Below are 12,753 nucleotides of genomic sequence, written 5' to 3' on the forward strand. Positions count from 1 at the left end.
CACTCATCCTACTATGCTGGGCTGTTTCCCTTTGATAAATTACTCTACTTCCTCCATCTCTGCTTACTCACTTGTTAAAATAGTGCTTAAAACAGGCCTTTAAAAGAAATGTATATGAAATCAAATGAAATAAAGAATGTGCCCTTCCAAAGTATAAAGAGGGTTAGGACACAAAGTAGTGTTAACCTAGCCAGTGGGAGCTCACCCCCACCAGAAGAGGCCAGTTCCCAAGTGAAGAGGTGCACAGGGTAAGCAATCAGGCCTGGAAATGGCTCTTTTTCCTGTTTATGAGGGCTTGCTCCTAATCAACCCTCTCCTCAGCTGCCCACATGAGAGTCGGTTCTGTTTGCCTTCCCTCACAGGCACCTCTATTGCATTGTTTTGCTATAAGACTTTATTCTGATATCACCAGGGCTAGATTCTGACTTGCATAGAATTTTGCCTTCAGAATCCCCTTCCTCAGTAATAAAATTAAAACTTTTATAACTGCATTGGTTTAAAGATGAACATATTAGTATTGCACATGAAAACATTTTCTTTGACCTAGAAGAAAATTATTTCTAAAGAAATTACAGCATTTTTGTGGCTCTCTAAAAGTAATGCAGGCCTGTGTCTATTGAGTCTAATGCATAAATTGGCCATAGGTGTATTTTTGTATGTTCTCCCTGAAGCCTTTTCTACCAATATGGTGGTGTTTGTTGGGTGCATTTCCCCTCATCCAGGAATCTGGGCTTGGACAGTTTTCCCATGCCTCACAACTGGCTACCATCCTTAACTTTGCCCATTTGGAGAAGTTACCCTAATCTCTGAGGACCAGGTGAAAGGTGAGCATAAAGTTTACCGAAGATCAGGATACTGAAGCAAAGGAGTTGGATAGATCTGAAGACCACTCTCTGAAATCTCCAGCTCCAGATGGCTTTGGGGCAGCTGGCCTGAAATAAGAAAACTTCCTTTTAGTGTCCATGTGCGATCAATGTGGCCAACCACTTCTACTTAACAAGGATGGTCTTGAGTGACCTGTCCGTTTCCATTAGTGGGCGGCTCAAGCCTTCTTCTCAATTTTTATTTCTCGCTGCTCTGCTTAAGTCCTCCCCTAGTTGAAGATTGCATCAAGGCTCAGAACAGACTTAATTTCTCATTCATTCAATAAATATTTATTGAGTAACAACTGGTTGCCACTAGTATTTTCTTTTATGATGTATTTTGCAGTATCATGTTAAAAATGCTATCATTATTATTATGCAATAATCTCCCTTTAAAAACTGGTATGCCATACTCAAGAATAATAGGAAGTCTCACAAAACCTCCCTGATCCACACAGCTGTCTGGCCTGTACTCTGATGCACAGAACATCAATTAATCATGCTGCACTATGCCATCTATTCTGTATTATTGATCTATGTTTTCTTCCTTTACTGTTTTAATATATGTCTATAATATTATTCAGTGCTTAATGCATGTATGTAGACATATATAATTTTTATTAATAAATGAATAATAAACTTACTCACCTTGAATCTATAGCAAGGATGACTTCTCATAACCTCCCTTATGTTGGGATTTCATCAAATCTGTTAACATGTTTAAAGTGTTTTTGACTGTGTGGATCACAACAAACTGTGGAAAATTCTTAAAAAGATGGGAATACCAGACCACCTGACCTGCCTCCTGAGAAATCTGTATGCAGGTCAAGAAGCAACAGTTAGAACTGGACATGGGACAACAGACTGGTTCCAAATCGGAAAAGGGGAATGTCAAGCCTGCATATTGTCACCCTGCTTATTTAACTTATATATAGAGTACATCACACAAAATGCCAGGCTGGATGAAGCACAGGCTGGAATCAAGATTGCCAGGGGAAATATCAATAACCTCACATATGCAAATGACACCACCTTTATGGCAGAAAGCAAAGAAGAACTAAAGAGCCTCTTGATGAAAGTGAAAGAGGAGAGTGAAAAAATTGGTTTAAAACTCAACATTCAGAAAACGAAGATCATGGCATCTGGACCCATCACTTCATGGGAAACAGATGGGGAAGCAATGGAAACAGTGTCAGACTTTATTTTTCTGGGCTCCAAAATCACTGTAGCTGGTGACTGAAGCTATGAAATTAAAAAGAGCCTGATCCTTGGAAGAAAAGTATGACCAACCTAGACAGCATATTAACAAGCAGAGACATTACTTTATCAGCAAAGGTCCACCTAGCCAAAGCTATGGTTTTTCCAGTAGTCATGTATGGATGTGAAAGTTGGATCATAAAGAAAGCTGAGCACCAAAGAATTGATGCTTTTGAACTATGGTGTTGGAGAAGACTCTTGAGAGTCCTGTGGACTGCAAGGAGATCCAACCAGTCCATCCTAAAGGAAATCAGTCCTGAATATTCATTGGAAGGACTGATGTTGAAGCTGAAACCCCAATACTTTGGCCACTTGATGCAAAGAACTGACTCACTGAAAAAGACCCTGATGCTGGAAAAGATTGAGGGCAGGAGGAGAAGGGGACGACAAAGGATGAGATGGCTGGATGGCATCACCGACTCAATGGGCATGAGTTTGGGTGAGCTCTGGGAGTTGGTGATGGACAGGGAAGCCTGCTGTGCTATGATTCATGGGGTCGCAAAGAGTTGGGCACAGCTGACTGACTGAACTGAACTGATAGTGTTTTTAGACAAATAAGTTCTGGAGATGCTCACCCAGCACCCTCCTGTTACACATGAGAATACTGAAGGTTGGTAGTGTTGAAAGCAACACATGGAAAATGACAGAAGCAGAGCCTAACTTTGAAATAAGAACTTTTGCCACTCTACTTTTTTGCTTTTCGAAATCTCCAGGTTTTCAAACCCACCCTGAGTTGCTGTTGTAGATGATGGAATATGTGACATGCCCGAGCCTGGTTGCCACATCTGTGCTCATCCAGGGCCACCCCAGCAAAACCACCAACATAAAAATCATGTATTTGTTTTCTACTGAAGCTATGCTGCTCTCCCAGCCAGACTGCTAACTGAAACCCTTCCTAGATAGAAATTCTCAACTGCCACAGTCAGGCTCCAGAGATGGATGATGTAGGGTCTATGGGGTAAGTGGTGGTTGCGGTGGTAGCGTATGTGTGTGTGTGTGTGCGCACGTGCACACAGTGTATATGTACTGTTGACTCCAGCCAGACCAGACAGTGTGGAGCATGTAACACAAATCAGTGCAAATCTTCCAGACAGTGGAGTTATCTTTGTATAAGAAGCCTGGCACTTTTCTATCTAGAGTTTCTGAATATTGGCTTTGATAAGCAGGCATGCTTTGTGTTCTTACTAGAATGCTAATCAACTGGCCACTGCAGGACCTATTATCAGGCGTTGACAGTATCATAATGTTATGATTTACGGTGCTGTTTCTTTGCATAGGAAGTATGGTGATAATTCCCTTAGTAGGAACTTAATCCCATAGAGGTCTCTGTGGGTTATATTGTATCACCAGTTATTGTTACACCACTTTCAATTCAGTACCCATTGAGTGTCATGCCAGGTGCTATAGCAGCAATCTTCAAACCAGAATGAGCCTGGCTTCCCAAGGGGTACATAGCAGGGAGAATTTAAGTAAATCTCTGTTCAGATTCCCAACTTTATCTTCAACATGTACTCTTCCCTAAAACCAATCTGCCTACAAATGTATCTACTTCTTCCATTTTACAAAAGAAATCACACCTTTTGTAACCTGACTCTTACTTATCATTAGGCCTGGTCTCTGTATGTAAAAGACATCCAGTATGCCAAACAGAAACCATCCAAAGTATCGATGTAGATCTGACAACTTGAATGCTTCAAATGATAGTGAAACAAATCCTTTTCATGTCAAGGAGTCTTCCATTTTTCTCTTTTCATTAACTTGATTGGGACATGAAACTTGGAAGGAGTTCAAAAAATTGAGAGACATCATTATAAGAAGATTCCATTTACTTATTCAAATGAATAAAGGTCCTTAATGTTTAATAAAGTCCTTACAAAATGAAATATAGGAATAGAATTGAGGTGAACTTGTTTGATTATATCAATAAATAATATTCACACAAGGTTACATGGATAGGGAAAAAGCCCCTCTCCTTATGTAGAGATGTGTCTTCAATACCATTTTAAATATGGAAGTTTAAGTTACTTATTAAAACTTGCAGTATGTTTATGCTATTTTAAAATTGTGTACTAAAAGTAATTGTCATGCTAACTCGATCAAAAAGGAAAACATTTAACACATAGAGATTTATGATTAAAATTGAATCTTTTACATTTCAACTTAATTATATTTTTATTTATATAAAAATATATGATATAGTTATCAATCAAATAAGCTTAAAATGTATTAGGTTAAAATTCTGTACAGGAAATGAAATAGAAATAGATATTAAAGAAGAGACAACAAAAAAGAAAAAAATATTAACTTCCCTATTATTAGGAACTAGTTTGTGTTTTTTTTAAGTGATAAGTGTTATCAGATCACTGTGGTATTTTATTCCATTGGATAATCTCTAGGAAATGATGTAACATTTATTGTGAAAGGCCAATTTTTAGAATTCACTGGAAATTCCATCTTTTATTTTAAAACTTATGATTAAAAATTTAGCTCTCCACTTAGAAGGGTTCAAGAGGTTATATAATTTTCCAGGATTTTGATGGGGGACAAGTACAGAAGCAAAAATATTGCTGGTGAAGAGTGCAGTAACGTAGCTAATGAGATTCAATATTTGCCTTTGAATCTGCTGGCTTTCTCCCAGGTAGACCAGAGGGTTGTAGTGTTTATCATCTAGGGGCTGCTCTTCCTGTGCCCCGAGAAAGTGGTTTTCTTCCTGTAGAGAGTATTTCTACAGGTTTCTCTGGCTTTGGGGCCAGCTCAAGGAAGAGTGTTGGAACAGTGAGCCAGTGAGGCTCCTACCCCCATCTCCATTTCCAAGTCCACCCACTGTCCCAGCAGAACCATTTTATGTCTTAAGTTGTTTGTATAAACTTTCAATATGGTTTGGTTTAGCAAAATAGAGACAGAGAGAGAGAAAGAGAGTGTGTGCTGGTTTTAAACTTTTTAAGATTTTAGAGGACTGGCAATTGCTTCTGATTAAGACACATCACCTGAGAAAGGAAAACGCAAGTCATTGTGTGTCTCCCGCTTCAATCTGACTATGCTTTTCTGTGTTCTAAAATCAGGATTATACCAAGAATCACCTCTCATTCTATAAGAGCGGCAGGAGACTGTAAGGATGACTACCAAGTCAATTAAGGATTTCTCCAGCCTTCTCTAGCAGGTCTGGGACTACCGTCACTGCCTACCACTGAGACTCAGTGAGTTCAGATGACCTGCCGATGCTTGCTCCCTGGAATGTATGTTGGCTTAGCACAGTGATTCTTTTTTTTTTTCCTCCTAAATTTAATTTTTATTTTATCTTGGAATATAGTTGATTTAAAATATTATGTTAGTTTCAAGTGTACAGCAAAGTGATTCAGTTATGGATATACATATATCCCTTCTTTTTCAGATTCTTTTCCCATATAGGTCATTACGGAGTACTGAGTAGAGTTCCCTGCGCTATACAATAGATCTTTGTTGGTTATCCTTTTTATATGTATAAAGCACAGTGATTCTTATTCTTACAGAACTCATGAACTCCTTTGAAAGTCTGATAAAAGCCATAATCAGGATTCTTTTTTAAAAATTGCACACTTGCAATTTTTCAGACAATTTCAGAATAACCTCTGTGATATCTGTAAGACGGCTCCTTGACTCATTGGCAACTCCTTGACTCCTTGACTCCTTGACAAGCATTTGGTGTGTGGGTGTGGAAGATGAATGATGTTTAAAAGCCCTCCTTTGAGCAATCATTTTCCTCTGAAACTGGCTTGGGGTGAGGACGCTTTCTCACATTTGTCCCTACTTTCATTGTCACCTTTACGACAAGGCAGCGCTAGATCGAGGATGGTGAAGAGTTAAGGGCTCTGTCTTGGTGTCTGTGACTAAACAAGTGCTGAAACACCAGGAAATACCTCCTGAGGAGAAGCAGCCGTGTGCTCTGTTCATTTTTATTTTAATATTCTTTGGCAGCCTACATCAAATCGGAAGTCACTGGGAAGGAGTCTGAGACCGGGTTATTGGAATAATATCCTGTGCCTGTGTAAACCTTCATGAAAGCTGCTTTCCACTGTGCTTGTCTTTAATTTTACTTTCCAAAGAATTAAAAGTGAGTGTGGGGTGAAGAGAGAGGCAGAGACAAAGTAGAAGGAGCAGGAAGTGTTTCTTTTCCCTCAACCCTTGCATAGAGCTTTTAGATGCCAGTAGTGATCCCATGTCTGCCAGCATGCTGGGTGGCTGACAAAGTTGGCAGGAAAGGTACCGCAGAAAGGTGGTTCTGTTCTCCTGCCTATGTTGTAGACCACAGCCTTGCACTTTAGAGGCAAAACCTTCAGGGTCTCTCCCTAGACCCCCTGTCTTCTGCTTAGGTCCTGTCTGATTCTTCTCCTTCCTCTACATTTCAGTTTTATTAATTTCCTTGCCTCCTCTTTCTTCCTCAACTCTTAGTCCCCTCCAAAACTGCTCCTGCTGACTTTACCACTGACATCCCAATGACCAAACCCAATGCAGTCTTTCCATCATTATCTTCCTTGACCATTCTGTAGCAATAAATATCACTACTTCCTTTTGCTTAAAATGCTTCCCTGATTCTTCTCTTGCTTCTATTCTGACATCTTAAGTGATTGTTCTCAGTCTTCTCCTGAATCCACGTCAACTCTGCCTTCACTTACAGAGACAGAGATTACCCTGGGTTCCTGTCTCCAGGACCCTCTTCTCATCAGTCTTTTGCTTTCCTGAGGCCTCCTTATGGTCATCTGCATGTCAGTGGCTCTCCTTCAGCATCTCCACCTCGACTTTCCTCCTGAGCATGAAGTCTGCAATCCAAATGCAGAAGAAACCTATTTGCACTCAGCTGGAGGGAGCAGCTGGCAGAGCCATCTTAGGACAAGGGCTATGACTTACATCTGAACCCCAGCCATAGTAGAGAACAGATGCTTACTGCTTAGTAAATGTGTTATGGAGGGCTCCCCTGGTGGCTCAGTGGTAAAGAATCTGTCTGCCAATGCAGGGATTGAACTAGGAAGATCCCGCATGCCACGGAGCAACTAAACCTGTGTGCTGCAGTTATCGAGCCTGTGGTCTTGAGCCTGGGAATCGCAACAAGATGAGTCACTACAATGAGAACCTGTGCACTGCAGCAAAGAGTAGCCCCCTCTCCCCAACCTGCTCTCTGCAACTCGAGAAAAACCTGCAGAACAACGAAGACCCAGCACAACCATAGATAAATAAATAAAATGATATTAAAAATATGTTACAGATGAATAAATGAACGAATAAGTGAAAAAATAGCAAGGGAATGACTGAAAGTAAAATGGAAGCATGCTGAATGGAAAAATGTTGGGAGAATGTGATAATTAGAATTAAGTACAATAGGGTTACAGCAGTGATTGTATCAAATTTAAAAGTGTATTGTATGGGAGGTGGGAGGGAGGTTCAAGAGAGAGGGGACATATGTACACCTGTTGGCTAATTCATATTGATATAGGGCAGAAATCAAACCAATATTGTAAAGAAGTCCTCCTTCAATTAAAAAAAAAGTGTGGTTAGATAGAGTATGAGAAGGTTGTACAAAAAATATGTTCTAGGCACTTTGTCTCATTCTCTTGGAGTGTTAGAGAAACAAGGGCATGATGGCTCACGTCCCATGTGAGAGAACAGAGGAGCAGGACTCACTCACTGAACTCCATGTGGGTGGCTTTGGGGCCAGCTCAAGGAAGTGTGTTGGGACAGTGGCCAGTGGAGGAGAGGTAGAGATTCAGGACCTACCATAGCTGGTGTGTCTCGAGAAAGCCTGGAGAAGCATCAGATAGCAGCAGCTCTTAGAAGAGGGAGAGGAGACAGCAAATTCCATGTTAACTTTCTGGAGTGGGTGTGTCCCTTTGAAAGGCTCCGCACCAAAGAGGGCTCATATAAAGTATGCATGTTCTTATCATTAACAGTATCCCTGACCCAAGCCCCACAGCCTACTTGCCCACAGAGACCCTCAAGTCCTCCATCAAGTAGGACCGGGGAAGGAAGACCAAGGATCCCTTCACATCAATCTGCCATCAGACCCGATGGACTCTACCTTCTGGCGAGCTACCTGGCCATTCTCCAGGTTTCCACTCTACTGCTGCTGCACTAATTCAGACCTTATCACTTCTTTCCCGGACCAGAGAAATCATCTTCCCCTTGATCTCTTCTTCTCAAGTTTACCCATCTCCAGTTCTTTTATCTCTAAGGCCATCAGAATGATATTCCTAACACAAAATCTGATCGTATTGCTTCACTACTTAAAGTCCATCAGATGTTTCTATTCCCTGAACAAATTCTTAAGATGACATTTCGAGGCTTTTCAAGATGAGGCTTCTTCTTATTTATCTAGTCTCATCTCCTGCCATTACTCCTCAATTACCCCTCTCCTCCACCACAATTCTACCATGCATTAATAACAAGACATCTTGTACTTTTCAGAATACACTGTATGTTCCCTATGTTCTTTTTATGCCCAGAGCACCCTCTCCCTCTGTGGGTGCCTAGCTCTAGTAGACCAGGAATCTCCTCCTTAAAGGAGCCTTCCCCATACTAACCTCTTCCTCCTCACACCAAGATAGGCATGTCCTTGTATTGCCTGTGTTCTTTCCCAATACTTATTTCAATAACTATCGATTTATTAAGTGCCTACAATGTGCCGGGTACTGTTCCAGGCAATGGTATTAAAATGATTAAAAAGATAGAGTTCCTGTCCTCATGAAATGTACATTCTATGGAAGACAGACAATGAAGCAAACACGAATACATATACAACAGTGCTGAACAAGTTAACATAAAAAACAGAAGATAGTGAAAAGGGGTAGTTAGAGACTTAAAGCCAGGTTATGTGATGGAATGACGGGGTAGTGATATTAGACAGGAGGGAGGTCAGGGAAGACCTCTCTAAAAAGGTGACATTTAGACTGAGAGCAGAATGCCTGGAAGAAAGCCGAGAGAAACAGGAGGAAGAGCATTAAAGCTAGAAGGAAATGCTAATACAGAGGCTTTAAAGTGGAAGGAAAGTGTGGAGTGTTCAAAGGACAGGAAGAAAGCAGAGCAGCTGGAATGGAATGAACAAGGGGAAGCAAAGGATGAGATGGTGCTGAGGACAGATCACTCTGGGCTTTGGCAACCAAAACAAGGAGATGAAATTTTTGTTCTAAGTGCAAGTCAAGTGGGGCAGCAAGCAGGTTTTAAGAGTGGGAGTGATGTGGTCTGATTGCTGCTGAAAATTGGGAAGTCCTGGGGGTTAGCTGAAAAGGAGTTGGTTCATGGCCAAATCGTGTGAGTCAGAAATATTGGTTGCAGAAGGGATCCAACTGCCAGGCTTTTGAACAGAGAAGCATCCTGAGTAGATGGTGTTTCTCTCTTTCTCTTTGGAAAAATTTGTGGCAATAATCTGTAGACTTTCAAATTGAAAATGTAATAAGTCCGTGCTCAGTCTCTGAGTCATGTTTGACTCTTTATGACCCCATGGACTTCAGCCCACCAGGCTCCTCTGTCCCTGGGATTTCCCAGGATTTCCATGGGATTTCCCTTCTCCAGCAAGTCTACAGGTGATTTTAAACAAATTATTTCTCTTCAACATTTATTTACATGTATTTCTAGCATACTGCTAGGTACATGGTGGGGCACCAATGAATATTTGCAAATGTTGGGTATTATCTACAAAATCAGTCGGTTTTGTCTTAGAAATTTCCTATGGGAAGGAAAGAAAATTAAAGAGGGTCAATAGGAATGGAAAAGCGGTAGGAAGATATGAGAGTCATTGAGGAAATAGAGTTATGAAAGTTCTTGGTGGCAGAGTAGAGATTTTCTAGGTAGTACAGCTGATCATATAATTTCCCTTAAGTTTCTGGGTGGTGGTGGTAATATAGCATAGCTTTTAGTGGCCCTAGCCTAAAGGCAGAAAATGAAACAGTGAAACAAAGAGATCTAAAAGCCAAATAACCAATAGAAATAAAGACAGGAAGGAACCCAGGACATCAAAACTAAGAATCAAAGCATACGTATATATTTAAATCAGACTCCTGATCACCATTATATAGGGTGAAATATTAACATTAAAAATAAAGTAGCATAATTAAAAGATTTTAAGTCATCTGGACCATCACTGAACTATATCTCTAAAATACAAAGGATTCATTTTGTATATTTGACTTTATAAAATTTCTATTTTGCTTTTCAATCCGGGAAATGAATTACTTAGAAGACAATGTAATAAATACCATTTATGAAACACCATATGCTACCCTCTAGGGTCAGGTCTAGGGTCTTTTCCCAGGGCTGCCTGTTGAGTAGTAAGTCACTTTGATGTTTGGGGGTTTGATTAATAAGTTTCCATTTATAAAATTCTGAAGCTGAACTTTCTAAGACCTAGCAGCCAGCCCAGGAGAATGTGAACCATTTATTTATGTTTTGAAAAATAGGTAATGAAAGGAAGAGTAAGAACTAGAGTTAACAGACCTAAAATGGTTAAAAGGCATAGATGAAAGTGAACCCAGACCTCTTCTTTAGCCTACTGATACTCTAACGCTGGCATAATTTAACTGTAAGTTCCCCATTTAGAGCTCCCACATTCTGAGATCCATCTGGTTGAAAATGCACCAGCAGATAAACTTTAATATGTTTCCTCATGTCCTAGGGTTAATTGAAGCCATTCTGGACTTGAAGTTGAATTTACATGCAGAGTTTGGTGTTCCCGAATCCCAGGAGACAAATGTTCTCCAGGGCAAAGAAAGAGGTCTTGTCTCTGGAATGTTTAAAACAATTCCAGGGCTGGAGTTGTTAGCACTTCATTGCAGAGTCCCAGCCTAGTTTCAAGAAGCCAATGGAGAAACTTCTGAGCTTAAAACACAGGAGGTGAAAGGATGGGGTTCTTAGACATGGAAGTTTGGGGACCCCCTGCAGTTATCCATAAAGCTCAATGTTTATGTGGATGTCTGGCATTTCATCTGGGAAAGGATTTGCACCTTTCTTCAGAATCTCAAAGAACTCCATGATTTAACATTCCTCTAAAATGAGGATCCCAGGGAGAATAGATGGAAGAAAGAAATAGCTGTTCATTTGTTTAAGTTGACCAATTCAGGAAAAATATGCAAGAGATAAAGAGATAAAAGAAATCTACATTCTTACATCACTGGAGTTCACACTCAGAACAGACTCAAACTCCTTCCTCTTCTTTTCATCATCCTCTTATTGCTGTTCAACCCAACCTGGAAAATCCTCACTAAAGTGTTTAAAAATCGTTCTATAGTAAAGCAAAGAAATGGAGCTGAAGTGAATATAAGCACTACTTTCTTCTGGTATTCCATAGAAAGGGGCTCAAAAACAGGGACAGTCTGCTTCCTCTCTAGCCACAGACTAAAGGATTTTAGACCCTAGGACTGTATGAGATACACCTCATAAGTCAAGGGTAAAACTATGTGTTTGTGTCTTATTTAATGAGTTAAGAATGCCCTTTTCCTTGGATCTTTCCTGGATTTCAGATCCTACAAAATCCCGAGATCTTCTCTTTCTCATAACAATAATATCTAACATCTGCTAACCCATAACTATGTGCCAGGCTCAGACCTACTTGTTTTTCAGCTTATTTAATTCCCACAGTGATGCTACAAAGTAAAGTACTATTATTCTGTCCATTTTACAGATGAGAAAACTGAGTCACTAGCAAGACTGAGAGTTGTGGCAGAAACAGAAACTGTGTGGCTAGTCCACATCAGTCCTAGCAGACTCCTAGGGTACAGAAAAAGAAATGGGAGAGCTGGGATGAGAAACCATTTGACTGTAGCCTTATACCAGGGCACTTACTCAGCCTTGCCTTCAACCCAGACAGAGGAGCAATCCTGGAGAAGAGTTGAGGGTTAACCAGGATTTGCTCCAAGAGAGTCCCTATAAGCCCTGCTAGGAAAGACAGTAGCTGTGGAGCAAGAGGACAGAAATTCAGATCCCGACCACATCCAGTCCAACAGTGCACCTTAGGTCAAACACCTAGCCTCTCTGTAAGGCACAGCAGCTTCATTTGTAACATGGACATAGCAACTCAAAAGGTTGCTGGGAGTGTCAAAGTGGGCAGCAGGTTTTGAAATTCTTACAAACTCCATGGGGCTACTCAATGCAAACATCCATAACTACTGCTATTCCACATTTTAGGAATCTTTATCTGCCTGTCTCAACCCCAAACCTCTTCCACCCAACCACTTCCCGTAGCAAAAAGAAATGAACTTACCATCTCTCTTGTGACACGGCTGGCTTTCTGCTGTCTGTCCAGCCCCGACTTCTTATAATCTCGCTGCCACCCCTCAGCCGTCAGGCTGTTTAGAAAAGCACTTCCTATTCACTTTCCTGAAAGTCACCACAGCCCTTCCCACGAAGTTAAAATGTTGATAATATGGGAGCAATGTTGGCAACTTAGAAATAACAGTCACTGAGGAAGGGGGAGGGAGGGGGGTACAGACTTCCATGGGAGGTGGTCTGAAGACAGACGGGGGCAAGTGTGAATCACTCCTGGACATTCCAGGATGGGTAGTGCAGGAATCATACCCACGTTCCCCAGTGGTCAGGTTTCCTTGATATGACCTGTGATAAGTTATCCAATTTAAGGTCATATATCAGAAAACACACTTGGTCTTAATCATTA

At 40.8% G+C, this 12,753-nt stretch overlaps 1 protein-coding gene across 2 annotated transcripts in view; it reads right to left on the bottom strand.

Moving 5' to 3' along the window:
* SELP (selectin P) overlaps positions 1–12,469 on the bottom strand; it is a 46,850-nt gene extending 34,381 nt beyond the window's left edge. For both annotated transcript variants that reach the window (XM_013970187.2, XM_013970188.2), the window contains exons 1-2: positions 12,343–12,469; positions 842–932 (exon numbers count right to left, since the gene is read on the bottom strand). In XM_013970187.2, the coding sequence (XP_013825641.2) occupies positions 842–932; positions 12,343–12,345 (94 nt within the window). In that variant the 5' untranslated portion in view covers positions 12,346–12,469. The remainder of the gene's footprint in view (positions 1–841; positions 933–12,342) is intronic.

Source organism: Capra hircus, chromosome 16 (genome assembly GCF_001704415.2).
Source record: "Capra hircus breed San Clemente chromosome 16, ASM170441v1, whole genome shotgun sequence".
Taxonomy (NCBI): domain Eukaryota; kingdom Metazoa; phylum Chordata; class Mammalia; order Artiodactyla; family Bovidae; genus Capra; species Capra hircus.